At 51.3% G+C, this 26595-nt stretch overlaps 1 protein-coding gene across 1 annotated transcript in view; it reads left to right on the forward strand.

The window, feature by feature from the left end:
- The window catches only part of LOC135246059 (metabotropic glutamate receptor 8-like), a 97567-nt gene continuing 70972 nt past the window's right edge, over positions 1-26595 (forward strand). The window contains exons 1-3 of the mRNA XM_064319551.1: positions 1-347; positions 1129-1449; positions 4120-4903. Of these exons, the coding sequence (XP_064175621.1) occupies positions 4394-4903 (510 nt within the window). The 5' untranslated portion in view covers positions 1-347; positions 1129-1449; positions 4120-4393. The remainder of the gene's footprint in view (positions 348-1128; positions 1450-4119; positions 4904-26595) is intronic.

Consider the following 26595-nt stretch of genomic DNA (forward strand, 5'->3'; position numbering starts at 1 on the left):
ATTGGTCTCGTGACCAAGTGCTCCCTTTTTACATCGAATCTGTCTCCCTGCTGAAAGCGGCGTAAACGCCAGCGGCGAAGTATCTGCAGTTTATCTATATTTTGTAACGGGTTTTCACGAGTTTCTCATGTTTGACGTTCAAAACCCAAAGTTTATTTCAATGTGAATGCGATAAACGGTGGTATTTCATAATATTTAATGTGTGTCGCCCACAAACACTATTTGAAATTTAACACAAACAAACTGAAGCCGAAAACTAGGTACTTGTCTGTCGTTCAACATTTCGTATAAAGTCAAACTCGAAGGGGAGGATTGCAGGTTCTGCTCCGGACATAATTGTAAATAAGGTATTTCACAGCATTCATGTTTAGAGGCTTACTAAATATCACATTTCTTATTTATTCTGAGTCGCGCGCTGTCGTACTATAGAGGATGATGGCTTTCGCGCATAGCGCAGTAGCATTGTATAAACGGTAGATGGCGCTGTTCCACTGCCTTTTGAGGGTGGTCATGACGTTGTGAACGGTTTTCTAATGACTTCATAATCAAACCTGTAAGGAAATTAAGTGCAACAGCCTGTATTAAGGAAAACATCTTTCTAGATGGAATACTTGAATCGACGCCTGTAAAAAAAAAAAAGGTCTATAGTAGTAACCATCGATTATCAATCGACGTTTGAATTTGTTGAACATAGAAAACAATAATGTCTTGCCCACCAGAAAAATGTATTTAATATTTTGGTTCTTAAAAACGGGTATACGTCCAACTTCAGGTATAGGTGAAGCTGAATTTATTGAGAATGACAAATTATTATATGTTTGTAACCTATCTGCCACGTTGAAAAGACTGTTCTTGTAACAGTAGCCTAATACACCCATGGCGCAGTGACGTTGATTTTTTTCAGTTTGATCCTTATTTGAATTTGACCCCCCGGTGTAGAGTATTCAGGGTATTTTGACCATGACCTCTTCGTGTAAAATATTCACTTTTTATGTATCTTGACAGTTTATCTCGGGTCTCTTTTTCACAGTGAAATCCGACGTGTCATTAATTCATATTTATTCCCTCATGTTTAAGCTGATGCCGCGTTTGGGGAGCACGTATGAATCCTCCTTTTTTCTGTTTCAGGTAACAGTCTGTTTGAAGTCGTTACCGTCCACATCAGCGATGCATTCCGAAACTCGCCCGTTTGACTCCGAACAACCTGTGTAATGGAGGGTAATGTGAGGAGCGAACACTGCTCGCCTGCAGACTGATTTAGAGAAGCGGTGGAGGTGCACCAGAAAGAGTTAGGAAACCAATCACAGCCGGTGGGAGTATTTTGAGATTCACTTGGAGGAGACGAGCTCGCGCGTCAAGCGCTGTCCCTTTCAGCACCCTGAACAGCTCGTGCGGCTCAGCTCAGGCGGCGAAAGCGCGAGGAACCCTCGTCTAGACACCGAAGAGCAGGTACAATCTCAAACTAGCCTATTGTTTTCATTTGATAGCCTATTGGTATTAATGTGAGACAAACCTCGGGTTTGATTTAAGGTTGAATTTCCACCCTCACCTCCCACCCCCGCACCCCCACCCCCACCCCCACCACACACCTTTGATTCATCTGTATGTGTGCAGTGTCTTAATGCCTCTTACTCGCGAATGAATGTCTCCAGTGACACATTTAAGACATATAATCTAGTATTCTCTGGCGCAAATTGACGCGACTGTACACGTTAGTAAAGCCGAGATGATTTACAGTGGATATATGTTCGAGTTGTCTGCTGGGGCTGAAGTAGCAGCTTGCTACGCCATACGGAAAAGTGTTGAGCTCCGCAACGAAGTTGCGTTATAGAAAAAGAATGCGCTCTCACATCGTCACACGTAGTATACACGAAGGTATACTTACAAAATATACATTTAATTATATTATATTACTTGTATAAAATGTAAAGTTTTTTTCCATTGGACTGACAGTTCAATGCAAACCACTTGCACGTTCCTGAAAATCTCTTTAAACAGCGTTTTTGGCATAAGGCATAAGCATAAGTGTCACATCATTATCAAGTGTCAGTACGACATTTTATGACACGATGGCAGGTATGCTTTTTTAAAGTAGGGTTTGCGTTTGGCGAACATAGGAAGCAATTATCATTTCCGACGCCCTTTATCGTGACAGGTGTGTGATGGAATTAGTACTTTACTCGCATGTGTTTTCTTATATTACGTGTTCGCTTTTTTAGGAAGTCACAGGTACTCATTTACTCACTCAGGCTGCCCAGGACAGAAGACAAAGCAGAGATTCAGCATATTGCAGCAACATATTTTAACTAGACGGCTGTAATCTCATGCACGAAGGACCGTTGTATCAATTCATTTTTGTGTAGCCACCAAGTAAAATGTTGTTGTACAGATCCCTGTTACGTTTAGCGCCGGAGTTTCAAGTGCTTGTCAGCTCATTAATTTTGATCTTGTTGTGTATTTCATTTTTGCTGCATTGCATACGATTTTGAAGGACGGGTTGAGTGTTTTGTTTTTATGTTGGCTGGCGGTGTTCCGTTTTATTTGTCTCTCATCCTCAAACTGTAATATCACGTCGTAATTATTTGTAGTGTGTCAGCCCGAGACGGAAGAATAATCGCGCCTTTTCCCCGGCGTGACAGGGAAAGACAAAAGCTATCAATGTCTGAAAAGAGCAGGCATATCCTTCGGGAGGAGTTGTGCTGAGGAAAATTTAATAGAAGCCCCAGAGAAGGTGGTGCTGCTCCGTGATACGTGTAAATTTAAAAGCGAGATGTGAAAAACTGTAGCTGTCAGGATTCTGGCACCTGTCTCTCTGAGACGCTAAAGTGCCGGAATTCCGTTAATTTTCAAAGTCATTATTATTGGCTTGCAGGTCTAATGGCAATAATATAGAAAAGTCAATAAGTCGTGCCGTTGATATACCGTGACGTTATGTGCACCCATGCACATAGCAGTGAAAACACACCGAGAGCTACAAATATTCTCAGTGATTTCCGTGATGAGAGAGATCAGATATTGCTGAAGATATAATTCTGCAATTGATTACCTTTAATTGCGCAAGAATGTCAGCTGCAGATGGACGTAACATTCCTTTGTACAGCCAAGAGGATACACCCTGTGTGTAATCTTTCAGGGGGCAAGATTACGAATGCATAAATGCATCAACAACAACAAAACATTAGGCAGTGATTTTTCACACTCGAATATGTATAAAAACGGCAAAATAAAATAAAACTGTAGGACAGAATTACTGAAATTTCAGAATGTGTGCGTGGAGGGGGGGGGGGGGGGGGGGTGGTGTTAGTGAACGGTGGGACCGTTAACGGTAGAACTCTTGCCAAGCACATGCCTGTGTTTTACGATTATTGGAATAACATTCACGTTGATTTAAGTATCATGCAGCTTTCGTTTGAACACGTTTTGGTGACACTTAACGAGAGGGCTGGCGCTCCCCACGTGGTATGCTCTCCGATAGGAGATGTGGCGCGTGGTTCAGAATCCAGGACTAAACGAGGCTGACGGGGAGTGCCAGGGATTTCACACACGCGCGCGCGCGCACGCACGCACAGAGCGCGAGGGTTCCCTGTCAGAATCAAAGCAAGTGCGTTTCGAGTAAAACCATAATGAATGCTAATGGCCAGCTTCACCATTTACCTGTGTTTAATACTTTGACAGGCCTAACTGTGAGGATTAATAGTCATTCTATGCCAAATCATTCATAAAGACAGGGCAATTCTGTTGAATATGCATACAATTGGATACGGTGTGTGGGGGAAAAGTCTATTCATAAAGAGTCACAAATGTGGAGAACTGACCTGATAATGTGGGTCCTGACCAGTGAGCTCCAGACCAGCAGTGCTGTTGTCTTTGATCATTAAATCTGTCTTGTTTCATTAAATACTCGACTAAATGGAAAACGAAACCTTAAGTTTGGGTTTTAGCTCGAAACCAACGTCAAATATCATCCCACTGCTGCAGGCACTGCTGGGCACAGTGCAGCTATGGCACAGTGAAGCTTTTGGCTGTTTGCATATCTGTGTGTGTGTGCATGTGTGTGTGCATGTGCGTGTGTGTGTGTGTGTGTTTTGGTTCAGTATGTTCTCTCTCTCTGTCCTGCAGGTTTTGCTCCCAGGATGTGAGTGAGTGTGTCCTCTGGCTCCCTGTTCCACTCTGAGTCTCTCCCTGCCCCCTGAAATGCCCGCCTCGAGCCCCCGGAAACTTCCACACTTCCCCCCCCCTGTGGGCTCAGCGCCCTCCAATCAGCACTGATCCGGAGGAGGCGGGGTCCCCATGGTCCCGCCCACACCCTGCGCCAACTGCCTCGTCATCTCCCCCGCCCGCCGCTCCAGCTGCCTGAGCCCCGCCCGTTTCCCGTGCCCCGCCCCCCGTCGCCATGGCGAGGGGTGGTGATTGGCCAGTCCTGCTGTGGGCCGGCTGGTGCTGCTGCTGCTGCTGGCTGGCGGTTCGGGCGCAGCGGGCCGACCCCCCGGCCCCGGAGCACGCCCACTCCATCCGGCTGGACGGTGACATCATCCTGGGGGGGCTGTTCCCGGTGCACGCCCGCGGCGACCGCGGCGCCCCCTGTGGCGAGCTGAAGAAGGAGAAGGGCATCCACCGCCTGGAGGCCATGCTGTTCGCCATCGACCTGATCAACAAGGACCCCGAGCTGCTGCCCAACGTCACGCTGGGGGCGCGCGTCCTGGACACCTGCTCGCGGGACACCTACGCCCTGGAGCAGTCGCTCACCTTCGTGCAGGCGCTCATCGAGAAGGACGGCTCCGACGTGCACTGCGCCAGCGGCGACCCGCCCGTCTTCGCCAAGCCCGACAAGATCGTGGGCGTGATCGGCGCCGCCGCCAGCTCGGTGTCCATCATGGTGGCCAACATCCTGCGGCTCTTTAAGGCAAGCCCGGTTTCTCCCTTCCTTCCTGTACGCTCTCTCTCCTGCACGGCAGTGCGGTTTCTCCCTTCCTTCCTGTACGCTCTCTCTCCTGTACGGCTGTGTGGTTTCTCCCTTCCTTCCTGTACGCTCTCTCTCCTGCACGGCAGTGCGGTTTCTCCCTTCCTTCCTGTACGCTCTCTCTCCTGCACGGCAGTGCGGTTTCTCCCTTCCTTCCTGTACGCTCTCTCTCCTGCACGGCAGTGCGGTTTCTCCCTTCCTTCCTGTACGCTCTCTCTCCTGCACGGCAGTGCGGTTTCTCCCTTCCTTCCTGTACGCTCTCTCTCCTGTACGGCTGTGCGGTTTCTCTCTTCCTTCCTGTACGCTCTCTCTCCTGCATGGCTGTGCGGTTTCTGTCTTCCTTCCTGTACGCTCTCTCTCCTTCTCTGTCTCCCCTGCAGCATGGTCTCTCTCAGAGGCAGTGTGGTTTCTCTCTCCCCTGCAGCATGGTCTCTCTCAGAGGCAGTGTGGTTTCTCTCTCCCCTGCAGCATGGTCTCTCTCAGAGGCAGTGTGGTTTCTCTCTGCGCTGCAGCATGGTCTCTCTCAGAGCCAGTGTGGTTTCTCTCTCCCCTGCAGCATGGTCTCTCTCAGAGGCAGTGTGGTTTCTCTCTGCGCTGCAGCATGGTCTCTCTCAGAGCCAGTGTGGTCTCTCTCAGAGCCAGTGTGGTTTCTCTCTCCCCTGCAGCATGGTCTCTCTCAGAGGCAGTGTGGTTTCTCTCTGCGCTGCAGCATGGTCTCTCTCAGAGGCAGTGTGGTTTCTCTCTGTGCTGCAGCATGGTCTCTCTGAGGCAGTGTGGTTTCTCTCTGCGCTGCAGTGTGGTTTCTCTCAGAGGCAGTGTGGTTTCTCTCTGCGCTGCAGTGTGGTTTCTCTCTGAGCTGCAGCATGGTCTCTCTCAGAGGCAGTGTGGTTTCTCTCTGCACTGCAGTGTGGTTTCTCTCTGAGCTGCAGCATGGTCTCTCTCAGAGGCAGTGTGGTTTCTCTCTGCGCTGCAGTGTGGTTTCTCTCTCTGTGGTTGGGTGGGCTGGTGAGAGCAGGGGGAGCAGCTCCAGGGCTTCAGTGCTGGATTAGGGGATTCATGCCGAGCACACAGAGCTGAGGCTGCTTTGGCTTTCCGTCCTGTCAGGTTGCTGCTGGAAGTGCTGCCTTTTGTGTCTTCCTCCTGGACCGAGTAGATAACCAGTGCACAATATCTCTTTACATGGTGGGGACACTGTGCTGCTGGAGACAGTGTCATTCAGATGAAATGTAAAAATTCGGTCAATTTTAATGATGCCTGTGGCCATTAAAGACCCCTCTACATTAATAGGAGGACCCTTGGTTTACTTGTCTAATTCCCAATCTAGTTGCCTCACCCCCCCCCCCCCCCCCGCTTCTACTGGTTGAAACAAAATCCCTCCCATTTGACCTTATGCTGCTGTGTGGTGAGCAGCCTGGCACAAAATGGCTGCCCTGCGTTGCCCAGGTTGGCTCTGACACAATGTGGGTGAGGTGAGTTCGTCCTGCAGCAGCCCCTCCCTTCCCCAGCGAGCTCGTTTAAATTAGGACCGTTAAACCGGCCGCCCGTTAGCCATGTGCGCCTGGCCTTTTGATCATCGCAAATGAAATAGAATACTGTTCAGATGCATACTAAATCCAGCGTCTGAATCCTTCCAGTGGAGACTGAATGATAAGTCATAGCTATGCATTAACCAAGCATGTACTTCAGTTGCACTGGTGTAGTTATATTGTGGTTATGGTTGGTGTGTGCTGTGTATACATTTGTGGGTGTGTGTGTGTGTGTGTGTGTGTATTGTGTGTGTGCTGTATGTTAGACAATGTGTGTGTGTATTGTGTGTGTGCTGTATGTTAGTACAGTATGTGTGTGTTATGTTGTGTGTGCTGATGTTAGTACAGTATTGTGTGTGTTATTGTGTGTGTGTGTGTGCTGTGTGTTAGTACAGTATGTGTGTGTGTGTGTGTGTTATTGTGTGTGTGTGCTGTATGTTAGTACAGTATGTGTGTGTGTGTTATTGTGTGTGTGTGCTGTATGTTAGTACAGTATGTGTGTGTGTGTTATTGTGTGTGTGTGCTGTGTGTTGATCACACACTGCTGTTACAGACTCGCAGAGATCAGACAGGCCCGGCTGGGTTTATGGCTGTGATCACGGAGCGTTGTTCAGGAAGCTCCAAACGCACCGCCTGGCTTCTCTGAGGGAATATCAGAGGGGATTCTGGGAGCAGTGAGACGGGATTCGCCTCAGCGGGAATCCAGCTGTTCGCGGGCTGAACTTGCCTTGGAAGATGAGAAAAAAGCCCCCCCCAGCCCACCCTAGCGCAGGAAGAGGAGGAAGAGGAGAAGGAAGAAGAAGAGGGGGAGATCCTCAGGGACCCAGCCGACAGCAGACTGCCGCAGGCTGGGGGTAGGCTGGGTACTGGGTTGGGGGGGGTGAGGCCTGTGTTCTCCTGAGTGCAGGGTTAGGGCCGAGCTGAACGGGCTGTATCTGTGTTTAACAGCGTGTGAAATGCAGCCCGCCTGACCGCCAGCAGCAGCAGCAGCAGCAGCGGGCTCGGTGGCCTGGCCGGCTGATTGGTTGGTGTGAACAGGAAGCCGTGCAGCGGCAGGGTTAAGGGTGTTTAGGTCAGAGATGCAGTCGCTGTCGATCTGAAAGGCATTTCCAGCAACCGGAGCAGTTCACACCTGAAACAACGCGCAGGTGTTATGTAAACGCTGTGTTATGGTTCTACATAAGGTCAGCTGCCCCTGCTGCTCAGAATCCCGTACGCCCTCCCCAAGGAGTCTCAGACTGAGACTAAACACGTCTCCCTGGGTAATTGTCTCCCCCCTCCCCCCCGTCCCCCCCATTAAAGTCCAGGCCACCTGCCGTGCGGGAAGGGAAGCTCAAATTTCACGCTCCGCTAACTGGCATTAGCAGGTACGGCCCGCCCTCTGGTATTGATTATACTGTCAGGCCTGGGAGGGCCTGGTGATTACACCGTTAATTATGGAGCGACTGGACTGGATCGCCCTTATCCCTCCGGGGGCACGTGCCACTGGTCTGCCCCCCCCCAGAATAGACATGTCCTGCTGTGACCTCACACTGCCCTGCGGCAGGGCGGAACCGTGCCTGTGATGTCACAGACCTGCCATTGTGACGTCATGACTGTGGAATTAGAGGGTGGTCCAATGGCCGTCGTTTCATTGGATGACTCTTGCAGGATTTGTGTTTCCGGAGGAACTGTAATGTCAGCTGTGTGTAGTTATCCTTTTACAACAGCGTCTGAAATTAAATATTTGTTTCACTGTTTAATTCTACATGCACATTCCTGTACTTTACACACCTCTATAACTGCTGTATTTCAGTAATGTATATTAGGATAGGATTTATTGTGCACTGATATCTGTGCGATGCCTGATGAGTTAGGGGTGACTGACAGTGACGGTGAGCCCCTTCCTGCTGCTCTGCTCTGACAGGAAGTGAGGTATGGGAATGTTCCAGCTCTTTCCTTCCTGGGACGGGGAAGGGGGCTCCCCTCGGTTTGTGAATGCTTTTGGGCTGTTGGGAACAGGCTTGTCTCCAGAGTGTGATGTCAGAGCCACTGCCCCGGTGCACTGAGGCCTCCACCAGCTCACTGTGTTCACAGGGGATATTATTCAGGGTTAAAGGCTGTGTTTACTGGAGCCCTTAATGTGATGTGATCCGCTTCGAGGTACAGCAGAGCTCCCTCATTGGGACTTAAACCCGTGACCCTCTGGTACAAAAAAAATAACTCATCCCCCTCAGCACACTGGAGAGGGCCTGGGGTTGAGCCTTTAATAATTCTCAATCTTTAATAATTCTGTTTCTTTTGTGTCTCATAGAGAAATCTAAATGAGGGGGGGAAGAAATGCAATATTAATTAGAATGATAAAGAGCAGGTTACCGAAGGCATAGTAACACAATGCAGGGGAAGTGCTTTATTTATTCATTTAGGCCTTTGTGCCGTGCGTTCGCTAGCGGGAATGCTAATGCCTTCTGCTGCACACTGGGACAGAGCGCTGTGCTCTCTCTGTTCTGCAGGTTAGAGCAGTGTGGACACCCTGCATGTAATCTGGTCTCTAATCAGGGCTGGTAATCACTTGATAAAGCTGTGGGCGAACATAAGGATGCTACACTTTGAAGGGCAGGAATAAATAGTTAATGTTATTGTAAAGCTGCTGTGTTTCATCAAGTAAAATTTGAAGACTGATTAAAAATTATGAGAGCGAGCGGAATTAGCATTTTTTTTCCACGAAAGCATTTCATGCGCGTTGCTGGTGGTTGAAATAGAATTTATTTATTTATTCGGGGAAAAAAAACTATCAATCTGTAATGAGAAAAAATATTATTCATCTTTAAATGAAAAAATCTATCTCCAGGGTGTAAAGGAGGAAGTTACAAGCTGCTGTGTATAACTAGGCTTATTTTAGATGGCTGGGTGTTGCTGGTTTGTGCTGATGCAGACACAGTGTAGGTCCTCACCTGTCCAGCAGGGGGCTCTTGATGTGTGACTGTGACGGTGTGAATTTGGGTGCTTAGCATTGAGAAACGGGGGCAGTTGAGAGCATATGCGATGCAAAAGCGTTTCCCTGCTGATGAGAGAGAGACAGAGAGAGAGAGAGAGAGAGAGAGAGAGAGAGAGAGAGAGAGAGAGAGAGAGAGAATTCTCCCTTTTTGTTTGAAGAGGCACGGCTGTATGAGCATTAGAGAGCTCATTCTCTCCACAGGCCTCGGGGAGATTGAGGATAAAAGGAAAACGGGAAATGAAAATCTCTAAGTTGCCGTGGAAGAGGGTGTGTTATGGGCAAATTAATATTGCAGTTTAATATCCCAAAAACAGGGGCCTGTCTCCCAGGTCCAGGAGAGCCGCTGGCTGGGCTGGTTCTCATTCTGCGGTTAATTACACAGGTAGCTCACTTCACCTGGTTACCTGCGTGTGGAAAGCAGCAGAGCTCCTGCTCTCCAGCACCAGGCCTGCAGCTCTTATGAGTGATGTCATCTGGACCTGGCAGAAGCCACGCAGCCTGGCTCCTTTCAGACAAACACCCAGGCCTGTAATCACTTCTCCCACCTGGGCGGGGAGCCTGGCAGCTTGCGCATGTCCCAGAAACGGGACGGAATGTGACAGGACGGGATGGACGGGACAGGATGAGATGTAATGGGATGTAATGGGATGTACTGGGATGGGATGTAATGGGATGTACTGGGATGGGACAGGATGGGATGTAATGGGATGTACTGGGACGGGACAGGATGGGATGTAATGGGATGTACTTGGATGGGACGGGATGGGATGTAATGGGATGTACTGGGATGTACTGGGATGGGACAGGATGGGATGTAATGGGATGTACTGGGATGGGACAGGATGGGATGTAATGGGATGGGACAGGATGGGATGTACTGGGATGGGACGGGATGGGATGTAATGGGATGTACTGGGATGTACTGGGATGGGACAGGATGGGATGTAATGGGATGTACTGGGATGGGACAGGATGGGATGTAATGGGATGTACTGGGATGGGACAGGATGGGATGTAATGGGATGTACTGGGATGGGACAGGATGGGATGTAATGGGATGTACTGGGATGGGATGTACTGGGATGTACTGGGATGGGACAGGATGGGATGTAATGGGATGTACTGGGATGGGACAGGATGGGATGTAATGGGATGTACTGGGATGGGACAGGATGGGATGTAATGGGATGTACTTGGATGGGACGGGATGGGATGTAATGGGATGTCTCAGGACGGGACAGGAGCTTTTCGGGGGTAGGGAGCCGTGGTTTTCACGCACCAGCAAGCCGGAGCGGATTCTCGCCGTTCCACTCAGAAGCCTCTTTATTAGAAGAATAATTGATGGAGATGGAGGAAGCATGGAAATGACATTAGTGCTGAGCTGCAGGTGTGTTGCCATGGTCACGTGTGCCAGCGTGCTGCACGCAGAGGGCCCTGGAGCAGTCAGGAGCCAATCAGCATCTCCTCCCTGTGATGGAGCAGGAGAGGCAGGGCAGTGTAATGGGCAAGGAGCTGGTCCTGTAGCCAAAGGGTCACATTGTAATGTGCAGTACATATGAGGACCTTCTGGAAAATATGGTACATGTATTTCACAGCAAGGTTTGTTCAAAAAAAGTCAAGATGTAATGAATTTGCATATGCATTCTCCTTATATATTTTGATATACTGTAGTGCTCCAATTTCTGTAAAGGAAAAATGTATTATAGTAATATACCAAGAACAGCAGGATCAGGTAGCGGGAAAAAGGGAGAACCCAAGAGGGAAGATATTTTGTTGAGCTTGTTCATTTGCTATTCTGTGCCTGGTGCTTGACTTTGTTGTCCTTTGCAAGGTTTCTGTACTTTGTTCAGTGTGGTACTGAACACCGTCCCCCAGAAGCAGCGGGTGTGTGCGGGCTGTTTTGGCAGAGGGTGCTTCTCCCTGGATAATGAAAGGGAGAAACTCAGACATTATTAATCGCCAAATGATGTGCGAAACAGTGGGCCAGGCCAGTCATCCATCTCGCTCTGTTCTCGCCAGGCGTTAAAAGGAGGAGGTATGCTTTATGACATTGTCCTCTCCCTGAGAGCTTTTTAATAGGCCCTACTTCACAGCTCTGAATGACATTATGAGCAGTTAAGGGCAGGGAAACAGCTAGTTCTGGACCAATGGCGTCACTGTAGGGGCGGGGCCATGACTCTGCCAATCATGTATCCTGACCAATTAATTGGGCCCCCCCCTGAAGCTGCTGATTAGAGGCACACAGGAGCAGTTCCGGGGGTAAGGAGGCTGGTTTAACCCACAGGTACACATCTTTGGAGGGGCCAGGCTGGCCCCTGGTTACTATGGTTACTCTTACTGCGCCCGTGGGAATATTTGAGTAATCGGGAAGTGGAAGAAATAAGCGAGTGTAAATGTGATTTTAATGCTCGAATTGATCGTGAATCATCTGAAGTAGGTCTATAAAAAGTGAGGACCCAATGGGAACGTCTGACTGCGTACGGCTTGTATTTCACTGGAGCTGTCCTAACACCCCTCCCCCCCCCGCCCCACCCCCCCCCGCCCCGCCCCGCCCCGCCCGCCCCATGTCCGTGATGAAGTCATACGGTCCCGGGCCATAGTGTGCAGCCGCAGCTCTGATCGATACGCACTCCCGGCTCTCTGTCCGGTTTGCCCGTGTGATTGATGACAGGGACGGCGCCTCCGGGGCCCCGTGGAGGAGACGCTTCATTTGGGTTTAATGAAAGCCCGCGGCGTGGCCCGGAGAACAGGGACGCCCGGTGAACAGGCACGGCTGGCCTGTGCTCGACCAGCTGGGCTCCTTACGGGGAGAGAGAGGGGATGTGCTACTGCCATCGCCTGGCACAGTCTACTGACCCTGGCACTGAGTGACTGAGTGACCTGACAGAGTGTGACCCTGAGTGACCCTGGCACAGAGTGTGTGACCCTGAGTGACCCTGGCACAGAGTCTGTGACCCTGAGTGACTGGCACTGATGTGACCTGAGGACCTGGCACAGAGTGGACTGGAGAGTTGACCCTGAGTGACCCTGGCACAGAGTTGTGATGGTGACCTGCACTGGTGTTTACCGGTGACCTGACTGACCGACTGGTATGGCCAGTGACGACATAGAGTCTGTGACCGGTGACCTGAGTGACCTGGCAGAGTCACCAGTGACCTTGCACGAGTGTGTGACCTGTGACCCTGACTGACCCTGGCATAGAGGGTGTTTTCACACCTACCTTGTTTGGTGTGGACCAATTGAACTTTTTCTTAGTTTGTTTCGCTTTGACAGGTGTGAAAGCTCCACATGTAATTGGGTGCGTGCAAAACAAACAAAAAAACGGAGGTCTTGGTCCTCTTCCAAGCGAATCCTGGTGCAGTTTGCTGCTGGTCAGAACACAGTTCTACGATGGTCTGAACCAAAAATGTTATTCGGACCAAATTAGGGGAAGTGTAGGCTGTGAGTTGTGGGCGAGGTGAACTCTGTAAACGGACGAACGCTCGCAGGTTCACTTGGAGCGAGGAGGAGACCAAGTGCCCTGAAGAAATATGGGCTGATGATTACCCAAGGGAGCAGTTAGAGAAAACCGATTAGATTACAGATACATTTATGATATTTAGTCAGACGTTGAGTGAGAGGGGATTCGATAAATCCAGTGAACAAAGCCACATTAAAACATAATTAATTTAGCTGAATAGATTAGCGCATCACGGCACATCTGAAAGGGAGGAGCGCGGGCCGTCCTCATTGGCTGCTCTGGAGGCACTGTCAGCCTGCTCTGGAGGCCCTGTCAGCCTGCTCTGGAGGCCCTGTCAGCCTGGTCTGGAGGCACTGTCAGCCTGGTCTGGAGGCCCTGTCAGCCTGGTCTGGAGGGTAGCTCATATGAGTCACACCTCGCTTCTCTTCCCCCTGTGCTGTAGGCTGCTGTGGATAAGAAAGAGTGCTAAACGAGTGTCATGTAACGGATCTAACGGAGAAACAGTTTACATTTTTTGGGGGGTGTGGGGTGGGGGGGGAGTGAGGAGTGGCTTTGGGAGAAGAGGGAGGGGGGCATATTTGGGTGGCAGAGTTTTGCATGGCTCACGGCAATGTCAAACAGGAACTGCTGGTTCTTCAGGACGGGGGGTGGGGGGGGGGGTGGACTCTGGAAGCCAAATCAGAATGCATGATGGGAAGAGTCCTCCTCCCCCATGCTTGTCTCAGGTTGTTAACAGATTAATTATTTAAAGCTGCAAAACAGGCACCTGCACAAAATGCACACAAAGCCTTTCCGCTGGTGTTCTGAGTCTTTTCCAGCGCTACCTCTGACTTCACACCCCGGCCCCCCCAAATCCAGCAGCAGAGGAAGGCGTGACACCCCTCCCGGGGGGAGCCCCAGACCTGGACGCTGTGTGTACAGTGCCTGACCTTTATTACTCACACTCCCGTAGGCTTGCCAGCGCTCGTACGTTTGCTCACATTACCCATGATGCTCGGTGTTTACAGAAGCAGCCCGGGCTAAGCGCTCTGCTCACAGGATGAAGCAGCAGCGACCCGCCTGGGACTCTCTCCCACACGTCTGCCCTTCTCTCCTCCTCACACTCAGACTCTCTCCCGCACGTCTGCCCTTCTCTCCTCCTCACACTCAGCCTCTCTCCCGCACGTCTGCCCTTCTCTCCTCCTCACACTCAGCCTGCGCTGCTCATCCTCACTCCTTCTGTCATCGCTTCTCTTTATCAAATACTCAAATGTGCAGCGTTCATCATAATCACAGGCTGCTCATACTTAGGGGCGGTACAGAGGGTTGTACCGCTGGAGAGCTGGAACAGTCAGTCTGTACTGAAGCAGTCAGTCTGTAATGAAATCGCTCTTTTGACCCATTAAGGTTGGGTCACACTTCAGAATGCAGAGATGGTCAGGGCTGAAATCACGCTGTGCGTGTGTGTGTGTGTGTGTGTGTGTGTGTGTGTGTGTGTGTGTGTGTGTGTGTGTGTGTGGTGTGTGTGTGTGTGGTGTGAGTGTGAGTGTGAGTGTGAGTGTGAGTTGTGAGTGTGAGTGTGAGTGTGAGTGTGAGTGTGAGTGTGAGGTGAGTGTGGTGAGTGTGTGTGTTGAGTGTGTGTGTGTGAGTGTGTGTGTGTGTTGCGTGCGCGTGTTTGTGTGTATACTGCTGTGGTGTGTGCGTGGTGGCGTCGTCGTTGCGTGTGCGTGTGCGTGTGCGTGTGCGTGTGCGAGTGTGTGTGTGAGTGTGTGTGTGTATGTGTGTGTGTGTGTGAGTGTGTGTGTGTGTGTGTGTGTGCGTGTGTGTGTGAGTGTGAGTGTGAGTGCGAGTGCGCGTGCGTGCGTGCGGCTGTGTGTGTGAGTGTGTCTGTGTGTGCGCTCTGCAGGGCTGGAGTGCGTGAGGTCTGTATGTTGCAGTAGCCTGTGGGCCGTTAGCCGCAGGGCTGATTAATTTGACTGAGCGGTGTAATGGCTGGAGGCCACTTAGTCCTCCTGTTTGGGCCAAAGTAAATTAACCTGAACACAGGAGGCACCTCAGATAATCTCTACCTGCCTGCACCTGCGGGCTCCGTGCTCAGCAGCCTGCTCATTTACACCTGTGTTCAGGTGGGAATGAGGAGCAGCCTTTTTAAAGGGGAGCCTGTAAGTGCTTTCAGTGGAAGTGAAGCTGCTACCATAAGCAGATAGACTGCATTTAAAACGCAAACGTTTTTAAAAATAGTGACCTAGCAGGAACGGAGGGTTCGCTTCGTTACCAGGGCAAATTCATGAAAGGTAAATATTGTGAAGGGTAAGAATGGGTAATGGAAATACATATTCAGCTGATCTCCACATGCAACATAAATATAGGTAAATCTACATGACGAAAAATGTGCTTAAGGTGTACATGCATATATATATATAATGTTGTGCCAGTGGCTTTGGACAGGAGTTGAAATATTGGCGTTGGTTATCTGCCTGTAAATATAAATGCATTTGCAGGGAGAACCAGGGGAGAAAAGTCTCTCTACTTTGAGCTGAGTCAGCGTTTGAAGAAGTCTGTGGCACAGATCCGCAGATGTAGCCGGATTAAGACCTCACGCTGTCAGAAAGGCCTCGTTCGTTACCCGCTAGCAAAACTTGGATGGCCAACCCCGGGGGGGGGGGGGGGCAGTCTTATAGGACAGGACCCTGTGTGGGAGCAGTCTTATAGGACAGGACCCTGTGTGGGAGCAGTCTTATAGGACAGGACCCTGTGTGGGAGCAGTCTTATAGGACAGGACCCTGTGTGGGAGCAGTCTTATAGGACAGGACCCTGTGTGGGAGCAGTCTTATAGGACAGGACCCTGTGTGGGAGCAGTCTTATAGGACAGGACCCTGTGTGGGAGCAGTCTTATAGGACAGGACCCTGTGTGGGAGCAGTCTTATAGGACAGGACCCTGTGTGGGAGCAGTCTTATAGGACAGGACCCTGTGTGGGAGCAGTCCTCTCCCCCTCTCCCCACACTTAAGCCCGATTGAGCTGGTCAGTGTCCTGATTTAGACCGTGATTAACGGTATCAGGCTTATCCCCGCTGGGCTAGAGCAGACTCCTGTGCTACATCGGTCCTGCTCAGCGAGATTCCGCGCCTCTGGGCTGATCTGGGTCGCCGTCGCTCGGTAATGAATTGCTCGGGTCTTGCGGAGCGTGGAACCCCAGGCACGGGATAGGCCTGGCTTCCTTTCGGCCTCTCGGTTTGTGCCGGAGGGTTTGGAAAACCGCCCGAACGGGAAAGGCTGCGTTAATTTCCCATAAGGACGTTCTCTACAGCGCGGGCGTCTCTCCAAATGTGAGCAGACGAGCGTTCTGGAGCTCCTCCAAAGCCCTGCATTTATTTATTTAGCCTGAAAAGCAGCCAACCGCACGCGCAGGTTATCTCTGATTTAGCTCCGCTCAGGAGCAGGAACACCAACGCTGGGAGAAACAGGTCTAAACAGAGACAGATTGAAAATGTACGAGGGAAAAGCGAACAGTGTGACAGTGAGAACCCTGGTCACGTGTGCGCGCAGGCCCACAGACCCGCTCCACATCATGCCGTTTGTTGATTGTATTGCCGTAGATAATGAGCGGAGCCTCAGAGGGCTGAGCGGCTAAGTAGCCTGATTGAGTTGATTCATTCTTCGAGTGGAAATGTTGATGGAAAATACTGCATTTCACTGGGGGAAAATGCTTTTGTTTGTGCGTGCGTGTGTGTGAGTGAGTGAGTGTGTGTGTGTGTCCCTGTGCCTGTGCATGTGTGTGTGTGTGTGCGTGCTCTTGCGTGTGTGCACGTGTGTGTGCATGCATGTGTGTGTGTGAGTGAGTGAGTGAGTGTGGGCGCACGTGTGCGCTCGTGTGTGTGTGTCCCTGTGCGTGTGTGTGTGTGTGCGTCCTTGTGTGCGCTTGCTTGTGTGCATGCTTGTGTGCATGCATGTGTGTGTGCGTGCGTGTGTGTGTGTGCTGTTCCTGTAAGCAGCTAACACACCTGTATGTTAAACAGGAAGCAGAAGTGTGCGCGGCGGCGGGTTCTCCGTGCTGCCGATGGTGTGAGTGGGCCGTGCGCGTGGCGCTCTGATGTGAGCGTCTGAAATGGCGGTAAGTGCGGCGGTAAGTGCGGCGGTGATTGCGGGTGCAGTGCGCTCCCGGCCTGCGCTGTAAATTTGAGCCCCGTCTGTGTTACAGCCGCCCCTGCAGGGGCAGCGACGGGCCGCTGGCGGCGTCATGCGCTCCCTACCGCCATTTCCACGACTCTCCCGGCCGTGCGCTCACAGGGAACTGAGGGGAGCTGGAGAGCCGTGCTTAACGCAACAGCCACGTTTTCTTCTCCCGCTGACTGACTCAGTGTGGCTTCCCCAGAGTAATGGCAGTGCCTCTGCTTTACCACTAGATGGCACTACCAATGAGAGGAGAAAGTCCCTGTCTCCCTAAAGCTTTGTCCAGTTCTGGTTTAAATCTGTTTTTCCTCTGAGATCCCTAAATCTGAATCACACACACAGGGTGTTGGGTATATCCTGTAAGCCGTAGTCTGTCATTTATCCCAGATCGTCTGTCTAACTCCGGCGGTGGCAGATCCCATATTGCACAATTAAGCACCTTTTTGAGCTGTCAGGAGTCCAGAAGTTAGGATTAGCATGCAAAATTAATTACCTCCCCCCCCCCCCCCCAGAGGACCTGCTAACGAGCGCTTCTGGTTCCCGCTCGGCTGGAAGGGGCCAGCTCTCCTCAGCAGATCAGCGTGGGGCGGGGGGGGGGGGGTGGGTGAGGCAGTCGAGGGTGATAGCTTCTCTCCGCTGATCCGCATAGCATTCCCGTTTAGGAAAACCGAGCCTCCGCAGCCGGGAACGCTGCTGCTGTGATTCCGGCCTTTCCCTCCCAGGAGCAGCGGCGTGCGTTAGCGGGAACAGAGGCTGCGGTTCATGCCAAGGCAGCGGGAAAACGGGGGACGTGAGAACGGCGGTGCGGTGAGAGTGCGGCGGCTCAGGAGGTGTCAGGATGCTGCGTTTCTGCTGGGCTGTCATTACAGGTGCAAATGAGCCTGTCAGCCTGGCCTCCGGGCGTCAGCATAACGGTGTTAGAGCTGAGTAGAGTGTGCCTGTCTCTAACGGACCTGTGGATCAATCCCAGAGAGTGTGTCTGTCTCTAACGGACCTGTGGATCAATCCCAGAGAGCGTGTCTGTCTCTAACGGACCTGTGGATCAATCCCAGAGAGTGTGCCTGTCTCTAATGGACCTGTGGATCTATCCCAGAGAGTGTGCCTGTCTCTAACGGACCTGTGGATCAATCCCAGCACAATATTAGGGCTGAGTAGAGTGTGCCTGTCTCTAAGGGGCCACATGCAACAGATATTCCACATTATTTTTATATCTTTTACACAATTTCACTCAGGAGAAACACATATGTGGAAGTGCCGAAAACAAACATCACCTTCTCGACTCCATCAATGAACAGAGCTGCTCCTGCGACAGGGCTGAGCCTGGTTCAGTCACGTCTCTAAACCAGAATCGGCGGTTGGTTTCACAGGAAGCGCCTTAAAGCCGTACCGTCCAATCAGGGGCCTGTACCGAAGCCTGCCCTGAGATGAGCTGCACTGCACACAGGTGAGGCTGTTCTCCACCGAGGCTCCAGGTCAGCTTCTGCTGACCAATGAAACGCTCTGAGATTCTGCACATTCAGTCTCTTCCTGACAGACTTCTGCTGCGGGGAAAAAGGTTTTTTTTTTTTAAAAGAAGAAGATGAGTGCCTGGGGGTGAGCGCTTCCTGTGCCACTGAGGCATCGCTTGGCTCTTCTGTGTGTGTGTGCGAGTAAATGACTGCACTTACATGGCTGAACCCAACACGCCCTTTATATAACTTACATTTCAGCTCTATTCATTCATACTGCGCAAAATTCATGGAAAGTACCTTGCTTAAGGTTACCAGAGCATTCAACCACTTAAGATAAAATGCATGAAATGATCTGAGCTGTACTCAGGAAACCAAAGAGAGAGAGAGAGAGCAGGGTAAAAAAGCGTCTTTGCTTTCTAAGTCGGGGGGAAACGGCTCTGTCCCTGAAAAGAGAGAGGTCTGGAGCTGTTTATACGCAGAAAAATCTGCAAGCGCAGGTGATTTTCTAAAAGTGACCTTAACGTTCTGTCCGAAACAGACCTGAGGGCTCATCAAATATTTATCCCTCTGCAATCTAAATGTGAAGAGGACGCTTCTGAGATTTGTATCGGCTGAAACGCTGAACGGCCACTCTCAGAATACACACCTGTTAGGAGTCAGAGTGGGATTTCTGTCTTCTGGCTCACTCACATCCTACACACACACACACACACACACACACACACACACACGTGCACACATGCACGCAGACACGCACACACACACAACACGTACTCACGCACACACACACACACACACACACACACACATGCACACAGACACGCACACACACACACATTTCCTCCAGCTCACTACTGGTTATTTTAAAGGTTAGGAATGATGCAGAGGCTCATGGGATGGGATTTAATTGGGCTTTATAGGTTGTGGAGATCAGAAGGGACAGTATGATGTTTTGCTCAGATTTCCATTGGGGGGGGGGGGGTTGCGGGTTTGAGTCACGGGCGAGAGGTAAAGGTGTAAGAGGAGAGGCTTATATTCTGCTGCTGAATGAACAGATTTCACTGAACAGGAGCTAAGAAACATTACCGCTGCTACACTTGATCCTGCTAACCCTGCTTGCCTTAGCCCAGACTGAGACTGCCGTTTACTCTGGCTTCTGATCGCGAGAGGTTTTGATTTGCGTTAGCTTTAGTCCAGAAATAAAAATGTTAGATGGATTTGTTAATTGCTGATTCAGTCACACACTGACCTCAAATCTTTTAAATGACCTGTAGGACAACTCTAGCAAAGTGTGAATGTGTGAGAATCTTGAATATTTTACATGTGCGTCAGAAATGACTTTTAACTGTACAAGCGCACTGTTTTGATGTTGACAGTGTCACATGGTTGATATTTTCTGAGGGCCTGTGTGGGCGGAGTCTGGCCGCTCTGCTCTGCTCTCAGTGGGTAACCTGTCAGGCCTGTTGGCCTATAGAAGCGTCCAATCCACAGGGGTCCCACAGTGCTGCCCAGCACAGCACCCTGCTCCAGTCTCACTGTTCAACAGATGGTGGCTCACCCTGTTACACAGACACACACACACTCACATACATACATACAGGTGCACACACATTTACACACACACCTCCCACTCACATCCTACACACACACTCGCACGCACGCACGCACGCACGCACACACACACACACCTGTGCATGCGGCTAGTCGGGGCCTTTTCCTGTGTTGAGTCCTCTCTGCCTGTGGCTCCAGCCATGGGGGGGGGGGGGGGTCGGAGCGCTCCGGGGCAGCCCTCCTCATCCCGCTCTGTCCCACCGCTGCGCGGGGTCACTCTCCGTGCTCTCAGGCTGGCCTCAGGGCCGAGAGGAGGACGTGTAGCGCAAACGAAGCCTGAAACCGGTGTGCTCTCTTCTCTGAAATCCCTTTTTCCTCTTTTCCATCGCGGCTCCTGGTGCCTCATGGGTAATAAATAAACCGGGGTGACATAGCTCAGGAGGTAAGACCGATTGTCTGGCAATCGGAGGGTTGCCGGTTCAAACCCCACCCTGGGCATGTCGAAGTGTCCTTGAGCAAGACACCTAACCCCTAACCACTAACTGCTCTGGCGAATGAGAGGCATCAATTGTAAAGCGCTTTGGATAAAAGCGCTATATAAATGCAGTCCATTTACCATCCATTTACCATAAATCCCTGACGTTCTCAGAGGGAGGGGGTGTGGGCAGCTGTGAGAGTTCATCCATGGCACTGCATATAAACGTCTGCGTGCCGCCCAGACGTATGGACCTGCGTGTGCAGCGTGTGCACTGTGACCACGGCCCTGTCTGTTAGGGGTGGGAATAGAGTCAATGAGCAGCCCCGCCCATCCACATACCACTGCAAGGGTAACTCTACCGTCTGTTAAGATCCTGTTGTCAGGGCAACCGTACCATCTGCTGGAATGCTGCTGTCAGAGCAACCCTACTGTCTGTTGAGATGCTGCTGCTAGGGCAACGCAGTCGTCTGCTTGGATACTGTTGTCAGGACAACTGTACCATCTGCTGAGATGCTGTATGGAGCATTTTTCTGTTGGAGTGGAAGAGAAACATCTGCGTGCGCTTTAGGTGGCATGTTACTGTCTGTTAGTGTGTGTGTGTGTGTGTGTGCAGGTGTGTCTGTGTGTGTCTGTGCGTGCGTGTGTGTGTGTGTGTGTGTGTGTGTGTGTGTGTGTGTGTGTGTGTGTGTGTGTGTGTGTAGGGTATTAGTGTTGGCTGTGCAGCCATGATGTGGTGAGTGTGTGTGTGACGTGTGGGTCTGTGTGATGTGTGGTGTGTGTGTGTGCAGGTGTGGAGGCGTGGGCTCTGTGTGAGTGTGAGTGTGTGAGGTGAAGGTGTGGAGGCGTGGGCTCTGTGTGAGTGTGAGTGTGTGAGGTGAAGGTGTGGAGGCGTGGGCTCTGTGTGAGTGTGAGTGTGTGAGGTGAAGGTGTGGAGGCGTGGGCTCTGTGTGAGTGTGAGTGTGTGAGGTGAAGGTGTGGAGGCGTGGGCTCTGGTGTGAGGTGTGAGGTGAGTGTGTGTGAGTGCTGGTCGTGTGAGTGTGAGTGTGGAGGTGAAGGTGTGGAGGCGTGGGCTCTGTGTGAGGTGAAGGTGTGGAGGCGTGGGCTCTGTGTGAGTGTGAGTGTGTGAGGTGAAGGTGTGGAGGCGTGGGCTCTGTGTGAGGTGAAGGTGTGGAGGCGTGGGCTCTGTGTGAGTGTGAGTGTGTGAGGTGAAGGTGTGGAGGCGTGGGCTCTGTGTGAGTGTGAGTGTGTGAGGTGAAGGTGTGGAGGCGTGGGCTCTGTGTGAGGTCAGGATTGAGGCGATAAGCAGTGTCCCGCAGACGGAGCGGGACAGTGATGCCCCCCCGCCGGGCGCTGAGCGAGGGGCAGGGCGTGATTAACTCAGACTGGGCAGCGCTTCACCCCTTTCTCCTTTTACTTTATTATGCCCTATTAGTGTCAGAGTGATTCAGCACAGTCTTTTAGCTGTGCCGTGTGTCTCCTCAGGTACGACTCTCTCCCTCTCTCTCTTTCTATCTCTCTTACTCTCTCTCCCTCCCTCTCTCCCTCTCTCTTTCTCCCTCTCCCTCTCTCCCTCCCTCTCCCTGCCTCCCTCCCTCCCTCTCTCCCCTGCACTGTCTCTGTGAAGCTGGGCTGTGTGAGAGGGTGTGCTCTCTGTGAAGCTGGGCTGTGGTTATGGCGCTGTCTCTGTGAAGCTGGGCTGTGTGAGAGGGTGTGCTCTCTGTGAAGCTGGGCTGTGTGAGAGGGTGTGCTCTCTGTGAAGCTGGGCTGTGTGAGAGGGTGTGCTCTCTGTGAAGCTGGGCTGTGGTTATGGCGCTGTCTCTGTGAAGCTGGGCTGTGTGAGAGGGTGTGCTCTCTGTGAAGCTGGGCTGTGGTTATTGGGCTGTCTCTGTGAAGCTGGGCTGTGTGAGAGGGTGTGCTCTCTGTGAAGCTGGGCTGTGTGTGAGGGTGTGCTCTCTGTGAGCTGGGCTGTGGTTATGCGCTGTCTCTGTGAAGCTGGGCTGTGTGTGAGGGTGTGCTCTCTGTGAAGCTGGGCTGTGTGAGAGGGTGTGCTCTCTGTGAAGCTGGGCTGTGTGTGAGGGTGTGCTCTCTGTGATGTGAGAGGGTGCTCTCTGTGAAGCTGGGCTGTGTGAGAGAGCTGTGCTCTCTGTGATGTGAGAGGGTGCTCTCTGTGAAGCTGGGCTGTGTGAGAGAGCTGTGCTCTCTGTGAAGCTGGGCTGTGTGTGAGTGTGCTCTCTGTGAAGCTGGGCTGTGTGAGAGAGCTGTGCTCTCTGTGAAGCTGGGCTGTGTGTGAGGGTGTGCTCTCTGTGAAGCTGGGCTGTGTGAGAGGGTGTGCTCTCTGTGAAGCTGGGCTGTGTGAGAGGGTGTGCTCTCTGTGAAGCTGGGCTGTGTGTGAGGGTGTGCTCTCTGTGAAGCTGGGCTGTGTTTATTGGGCTGTCTCTGTGAAGCTGGACTGTGTGAGAGGGTGCTCTCTGTGAAGCTGGGCTGTGTGAGAGGGTGCTCTCTGTGAAGCTGGGCTGTGTGAGAGGGTGTGCTCTCTGTGAAGCTGGGCTGTGTGAGAGGGTGTGCTCTCTGTGAAGCTGGGCTGTGGTTATGGCGCTGTCTCTGTGAAGCTGGGCTGTGGTTATGGCGCTGTCTCTGTGAAGCTGGGCTGTGGTTATGGCGCTGTCTCTGTGAAGCTGGGCTGTGGTTATGGCGCTGTCTCTGTGAAGCTGGGCTGTGTGAGAGAGCTGTGGAGGGGAATGAAGCCCACAGGCTGCACTTCAGTGGCTGACGGGCAGATCTCTGAAGCCCTTATTCCACACGGTCGGGCAAATCATTTATTCCTCAGCAGGGTTCAGCAGGTCCATGTTAAAATACTTCTGAGTGATCCAGGTTGGCGGGTTGGCGGGTTGGCGGGTCGCTGTTGCTGCAGCCAGAGCCAGTATAGATTTCCCCAGCCTCATCGCCATCACATAGCTGCCCAATCAATGCAGCCAATTCAGGTAGCACTGATTGTGTACAATGGGCCTCATTGAGGATTGGCATCTTAATTCTGCCTCTAAAGATACTCTACCCCCCCCCACACACACACTGAGCGATGGGGGACAGGCCTGCTGTTGGCTTCCTGTGCTTGTGAGTTAGAGCCCCGCTCCCGATCTATAAAAGCTCTGCTGGGCTGGGCCAGCCCCCAATCAGGGGGCTGATACAATCTAAACTGCGCTGCGAACTCAATTTCAGTCTTCATTCATTCTGAATGTGGGCCGTTTACTCAGGGCCTTTAAAAGTGGCATTTAATCTGGGGCTCTGCTCGCACTCAGACCGCTCTGCTCGCACTCAGAATGTTCTGCTCGCACTCAGACCGCTCTGCTTGCGCTCAAACCGTTCTGCTCGCGCTGAGAGCGTTCTGCTCGCGCTCAGACCGTTCTGCTCGCGCTCAGACCGCTCTGCTCGCGCTCAGACCGCTCTGCTCGCGCTCAGACCGCTCTGCTCGCGCTCAGACAGTTCTGCTCGTGCTCAGACCGCTCTGCTCGCGCTCAGACCGCTCTGCTCGTGCTCAGACAGTTCTGCTCGTGCTCTCTCTGTCCACAGCGGGGATCGCTTCTGTTTTCATGTCAATCCAGTCCTCTAAGTGGCTGTGTCTTCTACACCAAGCAGGTTTTCTGTAGCAGTTTAAATGTTTTTATTTTGTGTGTGTGTGTGTGACATAAATGGAAATTAGCAAAAGGTAAATTCTGTGCAGACATTAGGAAGAATTATTTCACGCAGAGAGTAGTCAATGTGTGGAATAGCCTGCCAGGTCACACAGTAGAGGCAGAAACTCTGGGGATTTTCAAGACTAGGCTTGATTCAGTGTTAGATACTATCTAGTCTGTAGGTAATGAGAGCACTATATTTTTTAGTCAGGAAAATGGCAAGCATTGTTGAGCTGAATGGCCTGTTCTCGTCATTATGTTATGTCGCAGTATGTTATGTTAACAATGCTGGAGTGGAACAGAAATAGGATGCTGGAGCAGAGCAGAATTTATATGTAGACTATGACCCACTTTCACCAGTTATCTTCTTCCTTTGGTTTCTGATGTTCCAGGATTAGCTGGAGGGCTAACTGGACTTGATGGCTTGATAGTGATGGATTGATGTTGTGTAAGACGATGCAACGAGCTGTGGTCCTGTACATGTGCTTTTATATTTATATGTTTGTGTGTATGTGTGTGTGTGTGTGTGTGTGTGTGTGTGTGCGTGCGTGCGTACCTGTGTGTGTGTGTGCCTGTATGTTTGTGCCTGTGTGTGTGTTCGTGTTTGTGTGTGTGTGTGTGTGTATGCGTACCTGTGTGTGTGTGCCTGTATGTTTGTGCCTGTGTGTATGTTTGTGTGTGTGTGTGTGTGTGTGTGTGTGCGTACCTGTGTGTGTGTGCCTGTATGTTTGTGCCTGTGTGTGTGTGTGTGTGTGTGCGTACCTGTGTGTGTGTGCTTGTATGTTTGTGCCTGTGTGTTGTGTCTTAAGTGTGTGTGTGCATTTGTCTGTGATCTCGGGGGATGTGTGAGAACTGAGGCTTGGTATCAGGGACTGGGACCTGCCCAAATTAATGAGCCCTCCTTTGGCAGGACAGCCCACTGTGGGGAGCTGGTGAATAGGCAGAGTGTATTAGCGGTCATAATGAATTACATCAAACCCCTCACACCTCCAGAAGCTAAGAGCAGCAGTCTCTGTCTGTCCCTTAGGAGAGCTTTAGCAGTGCCCAACCAGCCAAAAACATTAACCTCCACAGGAGCAATGCCCACCCCAGCCAAAAACATTAACCTCCTCAGGAGCAATGCCCACCCCAGCCAAAAACATTAACCTCCTCAGGAGCAGTGCATTTTCATTTAAAATTCATAACAACAAGCTGTCAGCTTCCCTGATAGCATAGCTTCATTTTCCTAGCCATCGCATTTTGTAAAGATGTGGAGGACTCTTTAAAAAAGTGTTTAATCCATTCCCCCTTCTCTCTGCTTTTGGAGAGAGCCTCTGCGGTTCCCACCGCAGTGAGGGTTTGCTCAGCACAGCTGCTAACGTGGCCAGTGGGAGACAGGCACGGGCCTCTGCGTAATGTTGCATGTGAAATGAAAACCATAAAGGCTGCTGTTTGAAATGAAACCCATTTGCTGTGTGGTGCAGGCCCTTTGGGGGCTGGGGGGGGCTGGGGGGGGATGTCAGGGAGTGGTGGTGATGGGGGGGGGGGATGGACCCACAGGATCCAATCACATCTCCGGCATGTTTATCTCCATAATAACACTCAAAATTCATAAGCCTGTTTAGTGGCGATGGATTATTTTCTCTGTATGATGAATAATTTTGATAAAGAACATGTTGCAGGAAAAAAGGCTTAGTAAATAGGGAGCTGAGAGAAGACGCTAGGGGCATCTGGGTAATGTAGTTTAAAAGTGTACCTAGTCTGTAGTGAAGCCTTTAAGCCCCTCACACGCACACACAAGTCTGCTATGAACTTGTGCTTATGTATATTTAATGGGCTTTATGTTGACTAAATGGTGCAGTGTTTCCTGGGTGTACTGGGCTGGCAGTACTCCAGGTCAATAACCCAGGCTAAGCTCAGCTGGACCAGGCCAGTGGTTCATGGCTAGCACATCCTGCTATGTCCCCTCTCTCTCTCTTTGTTTCTCCCTCCTTTACCCTGCTGTAGCAGTGCTGAGGTGTGGCCCAGGTGTCTGCAGGTATTCTCTGCCCTCCAGTGCTCTGGTAATTAGAGAGTGATTGAAGGTGCAGGGTGTGTAATGTTTCCCAGGGTGCAGAGGTATAAATGTCCCATAAAGAAGCTTGGGCTTTGGGAGCCATTGAGCGCGCTCGCGCACAAAGACAATATTAGCACAGGATGAAGATCTGGCACGTAAATTCTGCTCTGTTAGGGCCGAACAGCACGGGGGGGGGGGGGGGGCGTTAGATCATGTCACGCGTGACACTGGTGACACAGTTAGTTTCAGTCCCTCTCCCAGGTCTCTGCTGCTCGGCAGAATTACTGACCTCTGAAATGCTCATCTCTCCCCGGAATGTGGCGTTCATGAGAAACT

The sequence above is a fragment of the Anguilla rostrata genome, chromosome 19, assembly GCF_018555375.3.
Source record: "Anguilla rostrata isolate EN2019 chromosome 19, ASM1855537v3, whole genome shotgun sequence".
Lineage (NCBI taxonomy): Eukaryota > Metazoa > Chordata > Actinopteri > Anguilliformes > Anguillidae > Anguilla > Anguilla rostrata.